The sequence below is a fragment of the Triturus cristatus genome, chromosome 7 (assembly GCF_964204655.1).
Source record: "Triturus cristatus chromosome 7, aTriCri1.1, whole genome shotgun sequence".
NCBI classification, from domain to species: Eukaryota; Metazoa; Chordata; class Amphibia; order Caudata; family Salamandridae; genus Triturus; species Triturus cristatus.
The window spans coordinates 1,631,596,296-1,631,616,916 of NC_140590.1; the positions used below are offsets into that span (position 1 = coordinate 1,631,596,296).

Genomic DNA, 20,621 nt, shown 5'->3' on the forward strand with positions numbered 1-20,621 from the left:
TCTCAACATGGCAACTGTCCACAAATGCTCACATTTTGATCAAACAATGTGGCTGATAGTTGCACTTTCGGTAGCAATAATTGTTTTCTTTATTTATATATTTTAACACACATTAATATAATATGAGCAAAGATTTGACTGTTTTAGTACTTGCTTAACTCCTTAAAGCAGACTCTATAGTAAAAACAAGGAAGTGCAAATTGCTATCTTGCATTACACTGCCCCAGGGAGGTATTCCATGGTGGAGCATGGTGTTCACACACATCCACCTAAGGATTTTGGCACATTCCCATATTTATTGAATGAGCGAAACAAGAGAGAGAGGGGCTCCACAAACTAAGGGGACAGAGCACTATTTTAAACAGTGAAATGGAATCTCCCCTTGGGAGGTCAATAGTCCACACTCATGTATACCTCAAACACTTACTCACGCATACAGCAGGCTTGCAACCCTCCTTCGTATCTGCAAGCAAAACTAGTACCACATGAGTGTCACAATGTACCGAGCTATAATGACATGTGTGCCAGCGCTGTATCAGATTTATAAATTACACATATAAACTCTATATCAGCATTCCATTGATAATCCTATTGTCATAGAGAAAGTTAAAAACACTTAGGAGCTCATGAGGATGGCGGACTGACTGGAGTCTGTCCACCTGGATCAGGATGCGATCGCCACCATAACGGTTGAATCCTGCATTTTTACATTGCGGCGGTTGCTGTTGACAGCAGCACCCGCCGCGATGCTAAAATGCCATGTTGTACATTTCACAGCACTACATGGCAGGCACCACACGGTGCCTGCCACATAGTGCTGTGAAATGTAGGGGGGTACCATGGGTACTCCCCAAGTGCACCTTTGCCTCCCCCAACACAAGGGGGGCCCACAATGGGCCCCCAAACCCAATCCCTGCCAGCCTTTCCATGGCGGTTCCACCGCCATGAAAAGGCTGTCTACAGCCAACATCGTAATTTGGCGGACGGTGCCTGCTAGGCACCACCGACATTTTACTGATGAAGACTGCTCCGCCAGGCAATCGTAGGGATTGCCTGTGGCGGTTCCGTGGCAGACGGTTTTTGCGACCGCCACGTCGCAGTGAGATTCCCCCGCCAACCTAATTTGGCGGGGGGAAATCGCGGTCGGAGGACGGAAGGACCGCCACTGCATGGCTGGCGGTGGCGGTCCTACCTCCATCCTAATGAGCCCCTTAGTTTGGCATCAATTCAAAAACATAAAATAATAACCCCACAATATGGCACAAAGAAAATAGAAAGATAGAAAACTAAAAACACATTTTTAAAACAATATAAATGAAAGGGCACAAACACATAAGACAACACACATATGTATTTTCCAAGGTAACTAATCTGTTATAATCACTGTACAAGATATATGATGTTAAAAGTAAAAATCATCTATGGTATCACGATGTTGGACAGATTTAGTACACAGAATATGTCGACATATTTCAATGGAACATGTAAATAGTTGCTACCTTCTTCAGGACTAAACACAAAATACTGTCTTATACAAGTGTTCAGAATAGAAATCATTAAAAACCAATAGCTGTGGTGAGAAGTTCCTAAACGGGACCCATATCTCAATATTGGAATCCAGGAAGGACTGAATCTTATTTCTTTTTAAGATCAGGAGACACAGATGGAGGGATCACACGTGTTACTTTTGCCTTTGGTAAGATCCATTCAAATCCCCAGGTCTGGTTCAAATCCAAGGGAAAATAAGCCTCCTTGGTACTTAAAATTACTAAATCCATCATCTCTTGATTGAGGTACATCAAGGGTTTTTGTGACAACATCTTTAATAATAAGGGGATATATGTAGTTGCTTATCACCTTCCTTTAAAATTTCCAACGGACACCAAGTTCAGTCAGCAAAAAAACACATTACTAGTAAACCTGTGAATGCTTCAAAATGCTGCGCCTCCCAGGTGAAGTGCAATGAGGAGAAATATGTTTATTTCTCCTCGCTGTTTTTTCTGCAGCACACAAAGAAAGAGGAAAATGTCTCTGAGGATTGTTCTTGCGCAGGAAGCCACTCATGCCCCATCGTTCAAGGGTGCCTGCATTGGCACTAGGCGGCAGTTTATGAGCCAGGGCAGGCAGAAAGCAGGAATGCGCTGTATAATGTTAAATACGCCGCATTCCTGCCCTCTCCCTTTCATGCAGCACAGAGCAGCAAGGTGGCTTGTTGTGCCGTGTGAATTCTTGATAAATCTTCCCCATGGTGTCAAGAGGGCAAAGCCAATCACAGCCAGAGCTGTCTCACAGAAACTATTGCATATAGAACAGGATACAAGAGTGTATGAATTTGTGCACACCAGCAACTTGAGATGGGCAGGCATAGTGGGAAACTGGAATATTTCTTGACTCTCCTTTAGACCATTCGTCCGCAAAGCACATATATGCAGTATGGATATAAGTGCATGTGGTGCAAACAACCACACAGTGATGAATAAATGCGCCGCCACAAACGTATAGTGGAACCAAACAGTGTGTCACTAACACAGGGTCCAGAAGAGCAAACTGGCTAGACCAAAAATAAAGATGAGGGGATTTGGGCAAATAGTTAAATCTCTAGGCAAACCTTTGATAATTACATAACAGCAGGAAATTGGTATACTAACAGTTTCTAAACTAGGTTTACCATAGGACTAGAAAAGGAGAAAGAAAATAGCACAAGAGGCCTTCATCTAACTTCATCTCACCACAGCGCACTGAAAGGCTCCAAGCTGGCTTTTATAGCTGTTGCGGATGTGGGTGCACCCCCACTACATTACTGGCACTCCATCAAGGGGCCACACATTGATGCCATTACGTCGATGTTACCACTACAGTGAATGCAGGCACATAGCATTTCATTAAATGCAAAGGTACTAATAAATGTGTATAACTTAAAATGAATAAAGGTTAGGGTTACTTATTTAATCCAAAGTAATTAAGGATAAAAGTGATTATTGCATTTAATTTAATTTACATTACAATGCATATTACAGCAAGGGATTCTTATTTAACTATGAGAATGAAGGCTCACATTAGGATTTAGGTGAAGATTATTTAATTAAAATAAATAAATAAATTAATGGATAGGTTTCATAATTTAATATATTTACAATTAAAGTAAAAACAATTAAGGTTTCGAACATGATTTCAGTAGGCCTTAGTGTTTGGTAACGGTTACTTTTAATTTAATTTAATTGAAATACATTTTTAACAAAGAAACGGTTAGGTTTAGTATTATTCTTTTACTAAGGGTGATTAGTTAATCTAAATCAACCAATAGTATAACAGTGGGTGTAAGGGTTGTGTTTATGTCAGTAATTACACTGGTTTAATTTAATCTGATTTAGGGTTACAATTGAGATAAGGTGAAGGTTAAAGATTAAATTAAAAAAAACACATTCAAAACTCTAAAAGATCGATGAATTGAATTTGGGGGTCGGACTATTAGATTCGATGCAGTTGATAAATATGATTAAAAGTTACTTTGCCCCCCCCCGCCCCTTCCCCCTTTAACCTGGGGCGTATTCCTCAACCTTAGGGCAACACTGCCGTCCATTCCTCAAGATACCCCTTGGAGTCCCAGCCACCACATGCCGCAGCACCTTTGACGGCGGCATCTTACGTCTTACGTCCATGTACGTACCTCGTAGCACAGTAACAACTGCACGAACATGTGCACTTACTTACACAGCCCAGTTTTCATATTGCTTATGTGTGACATTCTATGCTTTAAGTTGGCGTATGACTGACATTCCAATGTCAAATGTGATGCTTCGATTTACACTTTTGTGCACCTAAATCAGAGCTAGCCTGGCTGATGATGGGGGATACCCCAAAACCGGTCCCAGGATGCGTGTTCCCAGTCCAGGGAGGACCTGGCCTGGCAGTTCCAGCTGGACTGTTCCCATGAGGAACAGGGTCAAGACTGATTTGCATATGGCTGGGTCCAAACTGGGGTGGAATAGTGAGCAAAAGAAGGAGAGGAGTTGGCCTAATGGCTAGGGCGCTCAACCTCGAATCTGGGGTACTGGGTTTGAGTCTCGGCAATGACGCTGAGCATCCTGTGACTCTGGGCAAATCATTTAATCTCCTGGTGCCTAACAAAAAGGAATGTGTCCTCATGTAATGCTACTTGTGCTATGTAAAGCGCTCTGATACCCTATTTAGGTCAAGTTTGCACTATATAAAACTTCGGGGGTAAAAAAACGATGGATTAAACCCAGATCTCTTGACTGGGATTGAGTGGTTGAAAAGTTTCAGCAGTCCGCCTATCACCTTTTTGTGTTTGCTATCAAATCTTTAAACCTGATGCACGGTTCTTGGCATGGTGCACTTATACACATGAATGCACAGGCATATATATATTTGTTTTTAGTTTAAAGAGCATTATTAAAGCAAATAAGAACTGAGGTACAGCATTATATCAACGATTATAGAAGAATTACAAAAGATATCATACAGTATATATAAGCATGGTAAAATGAAAACTGGAAGACAAAGGTACTGCCTTTGTTGCTTAGTACAGAAGAGGAAAATTAGTTGGTGAGTGGAGACCAAACGGCTTCTTTTCAAAGGAGTTGCTGAGAGGTAGTGGCATAAGTTCTATCTAGCCTTTGATGGTAACAGAGAAGATTCCACAAAGCATCCTTACAGTTGGAAGTAATAACCTGAAAGTCAATAGCAACTAACAAATACACAAATGTGCCCATCTCGTGAGCACCAAACCAATTTACAGAGTTACTACCCAAAAATATGGAGTAGATATCGAAGGAACATTGATAGAGCAAATGGAGCTGATTAATTTACACACCTTTGTCCAAAAAAAGGTAATGCTAGGACAAAGAAATCAAGCATTGGCATAGCCAATAGGTCTCGCCTTTGGGACCTTGTAAGTGTTTAGCCATGCAGCATATTATGCATTACACTATATTAGCTATTAAAGACATCAAAGTTAGTGGTGAATGATCTATGATACACTGGACCTATTACTACCAGGCATTAATTAAAGTCCTTTGACAGTGTTGGCACATCTTCTGTACTAAACCTTTATGGTCATCCTGTAATAAAATATGAAATAGATAAAAAAGGAAGACAGTGAGTGCATCACTAATGAGGCGGAAATAAAAGTAAAGGCTGCGCTCTCCACTTGGAGCCTAAACGATGTGGCGGCGTTACCTCTTCGGTTCTGCTTAGCAACTCGGAGTGACTGTTCCAAAGGGAACACGCGACGAGGATAAATAACACTTTTCATATTTCTTTTACTGTGCCAGATCTTTAATTAGGCAACGATTCAATGTGCTCATCCTTCCTGGTACTGATCCGCAAGTAACTTGAAGACAGGCCCTTGTTGGTCAATGGTCTATAAAGGAGCCGTTTTTGAAAAGAACACAAAGGCCCCTCCCACTGCCAACAGCATAGAAGAGCAAAGAGTGACACAAAAGCAGGGAGTGAGAGAGCAAAGAGTGAAAGGAAAGCAGTCATAGAACACGTCAAAAGTAGAGCAAAGAGTAAGAGAGCAAGAGTTAGAGGAAACTGGTCAACACAAACAAATGGATGACACCGTTACATGTACTACAGTGCATTAAGTAACAGTAAAACGATAACACGTATTTCAAAGCTTAAATGCACTGGATGTCGGTTTAGTCAGAACCACTCCCTGCTGAGATCTCTTTGGAAAATTTCAGGAGAAGGACCAACAGGGTTATTTAAAAACAGCAAGTGCACTTCAGGACCAAACGTGAGACCTCCTTCGGTCCCGGCGCTCAATTCAAAACAGCAGCTGGCCGCAAAATGCAGTGCAGCTGCGAAGCCCCATACCTTTTAGGCGCCCGTGGGACTATGCAGGTGAGTGCTGCTTTCACAGCCATGCTGGCGTCTGTGGGTTCCAGCACTTACAAAGTAAGGCAGGTAAATCCATGCAGACTGATTGTTCCACTGCTTTGTGCAAGCAAAGTGATTGTGGGGTGTGGGGGGAAATCAACGCAGCTTGTTCGTGCCGACTCGCTGAGGCATCGCTGGGGCTCCAGGGAGCCTGACTTCTTGATGGCGATGGTGGAGCGGGGAGACCCCCGGGAGCGGAGGGACCTGGGAGCGGAAGCAGGAGATCAGGCAGAGCAGCGAATGCTGCTCGAGAGAAGTGAGGAAGCATTGCCGTGTGATTATGGAACAGTCTGCATTTGTGCTCAGAGGGTGGGGCTCATAATTCGAAGCGGGCGGGGGGAGCAAAACAGCTTAAAGGAACATACGGCGCAGTGCAAAACAAAAGTAAGGTGGCGCCACTTCAAGAAAGCTTGTTAATACAGAATACTTTTTGAAAAATGGAAATTCCTACACACCCTACTGTTTCAACAATAATCATGCATTTGGAAAGTGAAGCGCACTGTGAAGATTGTGCTGCATAAATAAATCAACAATGTGCGTGGCAAATCTGTTAAGTGAAAAAAAGCGACGGCAAGACAAGCAGTGGAAAAAAGAGCAATCAAATGCAAACAGCTCTTTTCAAGCACTCATGCTTGTGCTGGCATCCACCTTGCGGGAGTGAGCAGCGGTGCGCGGGCCATCTGTCTTCAATTAGGGCGCGCGCCGCTGCTCACTCCCGCAAGGTGGATGCCAGCACAAGCATCAGTGCTTGAAAAGAGCTGACCAATTTCTAAAGGTCATCTTCTAGAGCAGCGAATGCGCGCTGCCTATGCGAGACCTAAAAGGAGTGTAAATATGTGCCAGGAGGGTTTTTACAGGATCAACAGTTGGGGGATAATTCGGAAATGTATTTGGAGTTAGATAATGGGGTTAAAAACAACCTCTAATAGAAGTAATAAAGAGTTTCAGTGGTGCTAACATTACAGGAAGTGCGGTGTATTCGTGTCCAGATAGAGTTCCATGTGTGTACAGAAAGGATACGCTGCAAATCTGATTCCCATAAAAGTTCAGTTTACTCTTGGGGCGATTGGGAAGAGAAAAATGAAGATATTTGTAGATATGAGAGGCCCGAACGGAAAGGGAAGTAGATTTTTTTTTGTTGCAGATTTATATAGCGCAAACTTGACCCGAAGGTATTGGAGCGCTTTACATGAGCACCGGTTACGTTACACAAGGACACATTAATTTAAAAAAAAAAATTTGGGTAGGCACGGGGAGATTAGGATATTTGCCCAGAAACACAGGATGTGTATGCGACCCCGAGGCTCGAACCTTGGTTTCCAGCACCAAAGTCGGCAGTTCTAGCCATCAGGCCACATCCTCTCCAAGTAGTGGTTCTAATGGGGGGGTCTAATGAAGAGGAGGGTGATCTAGAGAGAAGAGAAAACTGTTGGGTTAAGAACAATCTTAAAGAGTCATACTTAAGAAGGGAAGTGGCAGGCAGGCAGAATTTAGCTTGTACTTCCTGAGGAGATAGAAAATGCGTACCGTGTAATAGGTGTTTAACCTGGATGATCACTTTGGCCGCCCAATCTCTCCACAAAATGGTACGGTTGGAAAGTTTATTGGACTTGTTATGCCATATAGGGGAATCCAGGAACATTTGCAAAGATGAAAGAGATTTGTTAAGGGCCGGATTAAAGGTGGATATGAATTGTGAGATGGTTGGGGACTTAAATGAGCAAGGAGGGTGAGTAAAATTGGCTAACGAGGAAAAGGGAAACGGATGAATCATGGATTCCTCCAATCTATGCCATACTGCTAAGAGGGGTTCATCCGACGGAGACAGATAAGGTAAAACTTGACAGATTAAAAAGGAGGAGTGGTACTGGCGGAAGTTGGGAAAACTGACACCTCCCCGATCCGTAGGAGCAGACAAGGAAGATAAAGAGATATGAGCTTTCCGGTTATTCCACAGAAATTTACTCAAAACACTATTAAGGGTTTTAAAGAATTTTAATGGAAGCCTCACTGGTAACATGGACAAATAAAAATCAATAACGGGGAGCATCATCATTTTGATTGTATCTAATCTGTCCTACCATGACAAAAATAAGGGAGACCATTTCTCTGCCATGCCAGTCACCTTTAATAAAACATCCTCCAAATTAAGCTGGACCGTTCTAACCATTGAAGAAGAGTGTTTGAGTCCGAGGCATGTAATGTAATTAGTGTTTCATTTGAACTCCGTTCCTTCGAACATACTTTTTAAGCAATATTTGTTTAATGGAAGCACTTCGGATTTAGAAAATTTTTATTTATAGCCTGACAAGGCGGCGTATAAAGATAAAAGATTCTTAAAGGCAGGTAAAGAGATAAGGGGATCGGAGATACATAACAAAATGTCATCTGCGTAAGCAGTGAACTTGATTTCAATTGATTTGTGTGTAAAACCCTGAAATTCAGAAGAATGTCGTAGAGAGTGAAGAGAAGGTTCAAGAGATAAGATAAAGAGCAAAGGTGAAAGAGGGCAGCCTTGACGAGTGCCCCGTTGGAGGGTAAAATTAAAAGTTTGAGATCGATTAACAAAAACCGAAGTGGTGGTGGAAGAATATAACAAACTTATAAGAGACAAGATAACGGGACCAAAACCATGCCACTTGAGTGCGCGCATCATAAAAAGCCAATGAATACGGTCAAAAGCTTTTTCAGCGTCTAGGGTGATGGCTGCAACAGGGGAGGAACTCTTAGACGCAAGATGAATGATATTTTAAAAAGTTCTTGAATTATCTGCCAGTGTCTTCCTTTAACAAACCCCGACTGTTCAGACCCAATCAAATCTGGAATTACATGATTGATACGAAGGGCCAACACCTTAGCAAAAATGTTGCAATCTAAATTGATTAAAGAAATAGGGCGATAGTTGGCACAGGATGAGGGATCTTTATCCTTCTTTGAAATTGAACAAATCATGGCTTCAAGAAAAGAGCCACGAGCCTCATTGTGAGAAATAAAGTGCTGAAAAAGAGCTAAAAGATAGGGGAGAAGCAGGAATAGAATTCAGCAGAAAAGCTATTGGGCCGGGGGCCTTATCTTTAGGTAACTGAGCTACGGCTAACCTAATCTCGGAGAGGGACAGGTCTTTATCTAATAAGGAGCAATCGGGATGGGGAGGAGCGAGGAGGCAACAAATCAAAAAATGCATCCAAAGCAGTGTCAGAGGGAGAAGATTTAGGAGTGTATAGGGTCTTATAAAAATCCGTAAAGCATTTTAGTATGTTCGCATCTTTGAAGTGATTAACACTACACAGGCATATCTTAATGCCCAAGTAGTGCACAATCTTGCAGGGATTGGATGAGCATAGATCTGATATACAAAAGGAATGTATGACGTTACAACGCAAACTTTTACAACACATGCCTTTACAACACAGTTTTTACATCGCAACATCCATTACAGCGCATGTTTTTACAATGCATGTCATTACAACGCATACCATTACATCGCATAATTTTCGGGCGTAACAGTTGGGTAAGTATTGAATAGTGTAGGGGTAAAAATTACTATTCCCACTCCGGTGAGTGCAACAGTTTGGTAAGTGTTGGATAGCATCGGGGTAAAAACTATGCGTTGTAATAGGATGCGTTGTAATGGCATGCATTGTAGTGACTTGCGTTGTAATGGCTGCGTTCTGATGGCATGCGATGTAAAGGATTTTGTGATGTAATAACTGCGTTGTAAAGGTAGTGCGTTGTAATGACTGCGTTGTAAAGGTTGTTTTCCTACAAAAGAGGGTGGACAAGCTTTTACCACGAGGTTAAGCTTGCTGTGCCCTAAACTGGGAATTACCTAATCAGAAGTAGCTTTAATTGGAAGTCTGTTGTTGGAATTCTTGCAGCCACTCTCTTGTTGTACCTGGAAGAGCGAGAGGGGCTTCCGGAATGGCGATGCAGCACTGCGCTACTGCCTGCCTACCATTTCTCCCTGTGTGAGAAGCGGGCAGCCACACCACTGCGCTATGCAGTGGACCTCAGAAGTGGCGGGCTGATCATTAATCTAATCTTACTAATGTCAGATTGGCTAGCTGTTGGCCAGTCCCTGCTCCCAACGCACAGTTTGCAGCCAATCCCCGTTGCTGAGGGTTGGTCGCCGAGCATGCCCTATTGCTTCGCCCAACCTGGTGCAGATGCATAATGCCCACTGTGCACAACCTTTAGCGGTGCACAGCAAGGAATGGGGACAGAGCCTGTCATGTGGCCAGTCCCTGTGACCAACCCCTAGTTAGCACGGTCTTCAGCAGCGCACAGCAGGTGTTGGGCAGACAAAGCCTGGTAGAGCCTTATGCCATGCATGGCAAAGGGTGGGTACAGGGCCTGTCGAATTTCCATGGCCTAGGGTTGGCCCTTATTGCTTGGCCTTTGTCCAGGTCCTTCTTCAAAAAGAATATTTTTACCAGACTTGTAAATCATTTGTGAACCTTGTGCAAACCTCACCCCCTAAAGTTTCCAGTGATTCATGAGTCACTCGACTCGTGATTCACAAACACCTAAAATAGTAGCTGGGAACCGTAGTACCAAAACTGGTGCCTGCAACTCACTAGTCAGGGGTGACTTCCGAATCCCATGACAAGAGTTGTTTTTTTTAATTCACTCAAAAACCTGCGCCATGGAGAGGGGAGTCAAGGTGTCCTTAGCCTGCTCCTTTTTAGGGGCTTTTTTCTTTTAAGAACACATAAACTGTGCCCATTCACCTGAAGGGACTGCTGCAAGAGTACATTTTCTTTTGCAGCCTATCTGGTCTCTTGGATCCACAAATCCAGCTCTGGAGCCACAAATCTGAAAGAGAATACATGACCAAAATTTCCCCAATTCCAATCTGATCCCCTTTAAAAACACTTATAGCTCGAAAACTATTGACCGGATTTACACCAGAGCAAAAGTCTGGTATAAAGCTGTTCGAGCTGCATATACAGTAAGATTTCCTATGGGAACTCAAATGGGAAAACAGGTGGGTGTTTTTCATCGCTCCTTAACTTTTTTCCAATAGACATATCTTCACAAAACCTGCAGGCCGAAATATAACTGACTGAGGGCCATATGTAGGTAAGACGTGTTTTGCGATTCTCAAATTGCGATTTTTAGGGAATTGCAATTAGAGATTCGCAAAACGCAATGTAGGTAGGATTAGCAAATTATTTTGCGATTCCCACCTATTCCTTATTTGCGAATTGCAAATTGAGATTCGCAAATAAGGAATACTTTGCCATTCATTCCTATGGGCTAGAAGGCCCATAGGAATGAATAGGAAGACATCCTCAATTTGCGATTCTCAATTAGAGAATCGCAGATTGAGAATGCAATTTCAAGGTTGCAAGGGTGTCAATAGGACACCCTTCTGCACCCCTGAAATAAACATGTGTGCACATGTGGTGCACATGCATGCGCTAAGGGCATGTATGTGCGCCACATGGCACTTTGAAAAATGCAAAAAAGTGCATTTTTCAAAGAAATCGCAAATTACCACCAACTTGAAGTTGGTGGTAATTTGCGATTCCTTAAGTCAAAATCGCACAACTTGGGTGCTTCCTACATTGCATTTAAGGAATCGCAATTTGGGATTCCTTAAATGCATTTGCAAAATAAAGAATCGCAAATTTTGGGATTCCTTATTTTGCGTGTGGGTTTTTGTGTGCTGCATAGCACACTGCCCAAATTGCGATCGCAAACGCTGAAATTCTGCGAATTTCAGCATTTGCGATCGCAATTTGGCTTCCTACATATGGCCCCGATCGAGGTGATTGCGAAGTTTCATGCAAATCTTCTTAGAGGGAAAAAAATTATAAGCAAATTAGAAAATGCCTTTTCAATGAAAACACTGAACCATAACTACGCAGTGGCAACTGCTTATATATATATATATATATATGTATAATGATTTGTGACAAATATATGAGGGTGGACCTAAAATTGTGTTCCTAAAGCTCGTCCGTGCTGTAGCTTGTTTCTCCCAGTTACCTAATGCTGGCTCCTCATAGGTTCACAGTGTCCAAGGGTAATCCGCTTGACTGCTGGAGGCCTCCAAGCCCCTCTTGCTACATGGGGTCTATATAATGGCATGTAACTAACGAACTTGCTTCATCCTTATGTTTCTCCTCCCAGTGCTTAGTTTGTAAACAAGTAAGTGCATTTTATAGGAGTGCCCCTGCAGTTCGTACCACCAACAGCCCTGCCACAGGTTCCGAATACCAGTACCAGCAATACCTATGTGCTTGGTTTATAATTTTTAAATAAACACTGCACTGATAAATGCAGCTAAAAAATAGGCATACAGTGCCACCTTATATTGTAACCCCATAACTACATGCTGGTGTTTAGAAATAAGTACTTTTGCTGAGCACTGGAAAATACTGGCACAAATAAAGCACTGTTTCTTCCCCTACCATGTATTGCTGTTCGCTGCTTCTCGGCTTGGTTTGCACTTTACAACCATACGTACTTACATTATTACATAGACCTACATTTGAACACTGCCGATGGTTGCGCTCCCATTACCTCCATAGCTAATCTGCTGCCTCTCTTCTAGGAGCTGGGGATCCTGGACTCCATAAAGTCCCTGAGCGGCGCCCTGGTCTGCGAGGTGACGGGGACCGGGCCTCGCCCACTGGAGGATGCAGTGAAGCGGGTGGCCAACAGCCTAGACACCTTGCTCTCCCATAACTGCCAGAGGACAGAGCAGGTCAGGAAATCACTATTGCGTTCATTGTAACAATCTAGCTGCAGCGTAAAGCCTTCCTCAAGGCGCTATGTCGACCCCCAAAGGATAGGATGCCGGTGTATTTCTGCCTGGGCTAGAACCCATGCTCAAATTAGTAAAAGTCTAATTGACTGTTGGAAATTGAGTTGACACACAAACAAGCTGGTGCCTCATGATAGGCAGAAAGTCTGGGGGGCCGATTCACAGAACTAACTTAAGACAAAATCCTAAACTTACTACTTTTGGTATTCACAGAAGTTAGGATTTTGTCTTAAGTTTGTCTTAAGACAAACTTAAGACAGTCTTAAGACAGACTTAAGACAGTCTTAAGACAGACTTAAGACAGTCTTAAGACAGACTTAAGACAGACTTAAGAAAGACTTAAGACAAAATCCTAATATAAGTCTGTCTTAAGTCTGTCTTAAGACTGTCTTAAGTCTGTCTTAAGACAAACTTAAGACAAAATCCTAACTTCTGTGAATACCAAAAGTAGTAAGTTTAGGATTTTGTCGTAAGTTAATTCTGTGAATCGGGCCCTACGAATGTAGCAGTGGCTTGGCAGGCCTGAAAGTGACTGATTCTGCTGCAACCCTGCCTGCTTTTTCAGATGCAATATTGTGACATGAGAGTGGCTCTGAGGCGGTCCAGTAGGCCTTTCAGAAGCAATGGTGTGACATGAAACGGACTCTTCCCCAGCCCTACTGACCGTTCATGAGTGCTGGCCTCCAGCCTAGTGATTCAGATAGGATTTTGAAATAGGCTTAGTTTACCCTCTAATAAAAAGTTGGAAGTAAAAAGATCTCTCGAGGAATAAGAAACTAATAGCATTTCTGAAGGGAGTTTTTTTTAAAGATGGCTACAATAGCAAATATATTTTTACATGATGGGTTTTCATTTTATGTAACACATATTTGTAGCTGGAAATTCAGTTAATTTAAATGATGCTGATTTTCACCTTAAATCCCCTCTTCAGATCATCCAGTAAGACAATGGGGAATATTAATGTAGTAAAGATTCTGGAATTGTGTGCTATGGTACCATCTTCTCCCTCCGACCAGTGGAAAATAGTGTTTTTAATTGTTGCAAATGAAACTTTTACTGATCAGTCAGTTCAAATGCTGATGTTAAACTGCTTGTTTACTAGAGCAAATTCCTCCTTCACCGATGCAATACATATAACCGACCTCAAGACCTAGCAAGCATTGGCAAAGTCAGTAGGCCTGGGTTGAATGTGGTAAAGTATACAACTTTAGCAAATTAGAACGAGGCACATGAGAGACAGCCTGTAGATGCCGACAGATTTGTAACGTAGACCCTCATGCATTTAATGCAGATAATCGTATTGAGGCGGAAGAATAGACCCAAATAGCCGATAGCAGTAGGTCAGAGATGTATAGTGCACAAGATGATTCAAGACTTGATTGACAAAATCTCTAGCCAATGGCTGAAAGAGGCTGGTCGAAGAAAGCTAGTGGTTGAAAGGGGGCGGAGATAGTGCCAAGCCCAATCTGTTGCTGTTGTTATCAGTAGGTCTGTTTGACTCCTGTGCTGTCAAAATTCAGACATAAAATCAAAATGGGCATGACAAACGTTCTCTATTTTTGACTAGAAGTACAATATTTATAAGCAGAATCTTGCATTTAGGCCCTGTAGGGTGGACACAAGTTGTAAATGCACTCCCAGTCCCACCCGACCTCTTTTATCTACCTCAAAGGAGCAGCATAACTTGACTGAAGTAACGATGCAGGTCTTGGTGCCAGGAACCAAGGATGTCAATACAACAAGTTATCAAGAGTGGCAGAAGCTAAATACAAAAAACATTTACCCTGAATGGACACCACTGGGTTTGTGCTTGGCCACTCCAGGCCTCTCAACAGCCTTCTATTTACTACTAAGGAGCGAACAGAATGGCAAAGACATACAGAAAGTAAACAAGGCTCAACAAGACCTGTTTCCTTGTTTGTTCCATGACCCCTGAGATAAGGGGGAGAAAAGACACTGCAGCAATGCCACGTCTCCAGTCAATAGCAAAAACAACAATTGATGGACAGAATGCAGAACAATGTCATACATTCACCCCAGTACAGAGATCTGGGCCTAAATCCATAATTTTTTTGCTCACCATGCCATTCCAGTTTGAACCCAGCCATATGCAAATCAGTCTTGACCCTGTGCCCCATGGGAACAGTCCAGCCCGAACTGCCAAGCCAGGTCCTCCCTGGACTGGAAACAAGCATCCTAGGACCGGTTTCGGGCTTTCAGCCCTCGTCAGCCAGGATAGCTTGATTCCAGTGGCATGGAGAGCACGGGACTCACGTCTGAGCATACCCTTCCCACTCGGGGTGACAAAAGCAAAAACAACAATTGATGGACAGAATGCAGAACAATGTCATACATTCACCCCAGTACAGAGATCTGGGCCTAAATCCATCATTTTTTTGCTCACCATGCCATTCCAGTTTGAACCCAGCCATATGCAAATCAGTCTTGACCCTGTGCCCCATGGGAACAGTCCAGCCCGAACTGCCAAGCCAGGTCCTCCCTGGACTGGAAACAAGCATCCTAGGACCGGTTTCGGGCTTTCAGCCCTCGTCAGCCAGGATAGCTTGATTCCAGTGGCATGGAGAGCACGGGACTCACGTCTGAGCATACCCTTCCCACTCGGGGTGACAAAAGCAAAAACAACAATTGATGGGCAGAATGCAGAACAATGGCATACATTCACCCCAGTACAGAGATCTGGGCCTAAATCCATAATTTTTTTGCTCACCATGCCATTCCAGTTTGAACCCAGCCATATGCAAATCAGTCTTGACCCTGTGCCCCATGGGAACAGTCCAGCCCGAACTGCCAAGCCAGGTCCTCCCTGGACTGGAAACAAGCATCCTAGGACCGGTTTCGGGCTTTCAGCCCTCGTCAGCCAGGATAGCTTGATTCCAGTGGCATGGAGAGCACGGGACTCACGTCTGAGCATACCCTTCCCACTCGGGGTGACAAAAGCAAAAACAACAATTGATGGACAGAATGCAGAACAATGTCATACATTCCCCCCAGTACAGAGATCTGGGCCTAAATCCATAATTTTTTTGCTCACCATGCCATTCCAGTTTGAACCCAGCCATATGCAAATCAGTCTTGACCCTGTGCCCCATGGGAACAGTCCAGCCCGAACTGCCAAGCCAGGTCCTCCCTGGACTGGAAACAAGTATCCTAGGACCGGTTTCGGGCTTTCAGCCCTTGTCAGCCAGGATAGCTTGATTCCAGTGGCATGGAGAGCACGGGACTCACGTCTGAGAATACCCTTCCCACTCGGGGTGACAAAAGCAAAAACAACAATTGATGGACAGAATGCAGAACAATGTCATTCATTCACCCCAGTACAGAGATCTGGGCCTAAATCCATCATTTTTTTGCTCACCATGCCATTCCAGTTTGAACCCAGCCATATGCAAATCAGTCTTGACCCTGTGCCCCATGGGAACAGTCCAGCCTGAACTGCCAAGCCAGGTCCTCCCTGGACTGGAAACAAGCATTCTAGGACCGGTTTCGGGCTTTCAGCCCTCGTCAGCCAGGAAAGCTTGATTCCAGTGGCATGGAGAACACGGGACTCACGTCTGAGCATACCCTTCCCACTCGGGGTGACAAAAGCAAAAACAACAATTGATGGACAGAATGCAGAACAATGTCATACATTCACCCTAGTACAGAGATCTGGGCCTAAATCCATCATTTTTTTGCTCACCATGCCATTCCAGTTTGAACCCAGCCATATGCAAATCAGTCTTGACCCTGTGCCCCATGGGAACAGTCCAGCCCGAACTGCCAAGCCAGGTCCTCCCTGGACTGGAAACAAGCATCCTAGGACCGGTTTCGGGCTTTCAGCCCTCGTCAGCCAGGATAGCTTGATTCCAGTGGCATGGAGAGCACGGGACTCGCGTCTGAGCATACCCTTCCCACAACTTGTTTGTTGTAACGCTTTTCGCCCTAAGTGGGATGGGTATTCCCAGACGTGGGACCCGTGCTCACTACGCCACTGGAGTCAAGCTATCCTGGCTGATGACGGCTGATAGCCAGAAACCGGTCCTAGGATGCTTGATTCCTGTCCAGGGAAGACATGGCTTGGCAGTTCGGGCTGGACTGTTCCCATGAGGCACAGGGTCAAGACTGATTTGCATATGGCCATGTCTGAACTGGGATGGTGTAGTGGGCAAAAGAACGATGGATTTAACCCAGATCTCTTGACTGGGGGGAGAATGTATGCATTGTCAGCATTCCGTCCATCATTTGTTTGTTGTAACGCTTTTCGCCCTAAGTGGGATGGGTATTCCCAGACGTGGGACCCGTGCTCACTACGCCACTGGAGTCAAGCTATCCTGGCTGATGACGGCTGATAGCCAGAAACCGGTCCTAGGATGCTTGATTCCTGTCCAGGGAAGACATGGCTTGGCAGTTCGGGCTGGACTGTTCCCATGAGGCACAGGGTCAAGACTGATTTGCATATGGCCATGTCTGAACTGGGGTGGTGTAGTGGGCAAAAGAACGATGGATTTAACCCAGATCTCTTGACTGGGGGAGAATGTATGCATTGTCAGCATTCCGTCCATCATTTGTTTGTTGTAACGCTTTTCGCCCTAAGTGGGATGGGTATTCCCAGACGTGGGACCCGTGCTCACTACGCCACTGGAGTCAAGCTATCCTGGCTGATGACGGCTGATAGCCAGAAACCGGTCCTAGGATGCTTGATTCCTGTCCAGGGAAGACATGGCTTGGCAGTTCGGGCTGGACTGTTCCCATGAGGCACAGGGTCAAGCCTGATTTGCATATGGCCATGTCTGAACTGGGGTGCTATAGTGGGCAAAAGAACAATGGATTTAACCCAGATCTCTTGACTGGGGGAGAATGTATGCATTGTCAGCATTCCGTCCATCATTTGTTTGTTGTAACGCTTTTCGCCCTAAGTGGGATGGGTATTCCCAGACGTGGGACCCGTGCTCACTACGCCACTGGAGTCAAGCTATCCTGGCTGATGACGGCTGATAGCCAGAAACCGGTCCTAGGATGCTTGATTCCTGTCCAGGGAAGACATGGCTTGGCAGTTCAGGCTGGACTGTTCCCATGAGGCACAGGGTCAAGACTGATTTGCATATGGCCATGTCTGAACTGGGGTGGTGTAGTGGGCAAAAGAACGATGGATTTAACCCAGATCTCTTGACTGGGGGAGAATGTATGCATTGTCAGCATTCCGTCCATCATTTGTTTGTTGTAACGTCTCCAGTCAATGTCACAGCAAGGCACAACTACCAATCAGTATCTAACAAAACTTACGAAAAACACCACAGTCAAAATATGCATAGGAGAAGGCGCAATGGTCCAACCTCAGCTCCACCATTCCTATAATCTGCCTCCACTCGAGTGAAGACATATGTCTTGGTATCCTCAACCACTTTTAGCTTTGCTTTCTCCAAAAAGTAGCCAATCACCCACAGGTAACAGCTTCTTTCTTATTCCCCATATCAGTCTCCACCATGATAAGGGGGTGTGGCCTGGCGCCGATTTAGTTAGGAGCGGTCTGCGGGGCTCCGGCTGACATATCCCCCAATCGCAACTATCCTGAGCCCCGGGCATGAAAATTCCTGAAGATCAGCGGGGCTGATTGCCCCCAGGGCAAGGCTCTTCAGGGTGAATAGGGGCAGCGGTCCTGGAATGCGGTGAACTCGCCCGACTTTGTCCTGAGGGAAGCCGTGCAGCGTGACACAAGATGGCGGCCGTGATGCAGAGGGGCGGAAACCTCTGAAGATTGAAGATGGGGAAGGTGACCAAGGCGGCCGCTCCAAAGGCAAGAGGTGAAGTCTTGAGAGTAGCGGAGATGTGCAATGGGGCCTGACTATCGGCAGGGCAGAGATCGAGGCCGGGCGACTCCCTGCGGGGCACTTGCGAGACCTGTGAGCACCGTTATGAGGCAAAGAGGCATACTTCAGGGACGACGCAACAGCGGGGCCCGCTCCTGGCTGGGAGGGCACCCAGTGATTACAGAGGTTGAAATCCTGTCAACCCCTGCGCTGCTTCTGGGGGTAGCTGTCCCCATGGGGGAGAAGCGGCTGCACTGCTGGAGACCTCCGGCAGACCGTAATACCCCCGACCTGGGGGCAAACCTGGAAGAGTAAGGCCTGCAGAGTGGCGGCCCGGCAGAGGGCGTAAACCGCTGATCGGGCGTGACCATTCGGGGTAAAGAATATCTGAGCGAGTGTAACTCCGCCTCAGAGGGAAAGAATAGCTCCAAACTCCTGCAGCAACGATAGTAAAAAGTGTACAGAGGACACGATCACAAGAGACTGGGCGGCAGCTGGAGAATTGACTGGGGGGAGTACCCCTAGAATCCTGCGAAACCAGAGGCGAGTAGCGCTGGGTTGGAGGTGGTCAAGGGAAGGCTGCGCTGATAGACCAGGTCACAGGAGGACGGCAGGAGTACACAAGTAGGGCGGCCATGCACTCGACGTGCCATAAACCCGACTCAGTTTGTTGTGGGCCACAGGTCGGCACTCATCGGCGCACCAAAGAGCAGCAGAGGGAACAGCCCATTGAGGCATGGAGGGACTGGGGGCGCTGTCAGAAAACCACCTACACTGTCAGTAACTATTAATACTGTGAGAGCAAAGAGCAAGTGAGAGAGATGGGGAAGTACCCAAGCAAAAAGGATATAGTGCCCTCAGCACGGGGGAGCCGGAACCCAGGCGGATGACCACAACGAAAGCATGGAGTCGTGGAAAGACGCCGCGGCTGCGCGGCCCACCTTGACTGACAGTATGCAGGCCATTACGGCCTCCAGGGAGATGCTAGAGGCGAAAATAGATGCGATAGGAACAGATCTGAACCTGCTAAAGGACGACCACCGCAAACTTAAGGAGAGGGTGGCAACCACCGAGAATACCGTTAATGACCTCCCTGCGACGGTATTAACCTTACAAAAAACACTCAGTGAGGTAGAGGCCAAGATTAAAGTTCTTGAAGTAAGAGCTGAGGACAGTGAGGGGAGATCTCGTAGAACTAACCTACGCATAGTGGGAGTACCTGAGAAAGCAAAAGGAACGGACATGGTACAATTTCGTGAAGGGTTGATCAAAGCTGAAGTAGCACCAGAGGGTCTCTCGCCTTTTTATGCATTGGAAAGAGCTCACAGGGTCCCAGCTAGGCTGCCCAGACCTGAGGCCCCTCCTCAGCCTATAGTGGCGCTGCTTCTTCATTACAGAGATCGTGAACACATTCTCAGTCAAGCCCGGCTGAAGCAGGACCTGCATATGGATAACAGTAAAGTCACGATCTTCCCTAACTTCACCAGGGAGGTACAGCGGCAAAGAGCCTCGTTCCTGGCCCTCAAAAAGAAAGTACGGCAACTATAGATCCCTTACGCGATGTTGTTCCCAGCGAGATTGCGAGTAGTGGATAAAGTAGGGGTGCAGTTTTTTACTACGCCTCAAGAGGCGTGGGACTGGTTGTACACTAGACAAGGGCACGAAAGGCATAATTCCTCCCCAGATCTGAAACAGACACCCAGAGAAAAGAGCAAGAATACGTCTTGTGCACCGTCTTCAAAGAAGGTCAGATCTGAAAGACGCAAAGTGTTGCAGGCAGTTGTGGAGCTTAGCCATGGTGACTCTAGTCCTAGTTCAAGCAAGAGTGGGCAAGAAGCGGACAGGTCCGATGGTTCACTGGCCACCAGTGCTAATGAGGATTCAGAAACTGAAATGCCAAAGGTCATGCCCCAGTCGGTGAATGCTATAGTGTAATGGGGACCAGCCGAGAAAGAAGAAGCAGTTGTACACATCGCTTTCAGACTGGCCGGAGACTGGGGGAGTAAACATTGAGATCATGACTCCTAATGGACAGGCCGACGAAATGCAGCATTTGAGCTGGGGCCGAAGATCAAGTCATGACACTGGGGGATATGGTCTGGTGGTGCTCCGGGGCCTGATGGGTAAGCCGCATA

The 20,621-nt window shown here is 45.5% G+C and overlaps 1 protein-coding gene across 2 annotated transcripts in view; it reads left to right on the top strand.

Moving 5' to 3' along the window:
• The window catches only part of C7H20orf204 (chromosome 7 C20orf204 homolog), a 118,249-nt gene that overhangs the window by 74,206 nt on the left and 23,422 nt on the right, over nt 1-20,621 (top strand). For both annotated transcript variants that reach the window (XM_085619665.1, XM_085619666.1), the window contains one exon: nt 12,467-12,619. In XM_085619665.1, the coding sequence (XP_085475791.1) occupies nt 12,467-12,619 (153 nt within the window). The remainder of the gene's footprint in view (nt 1-12,466; nt 12,620-20,621) is intronic.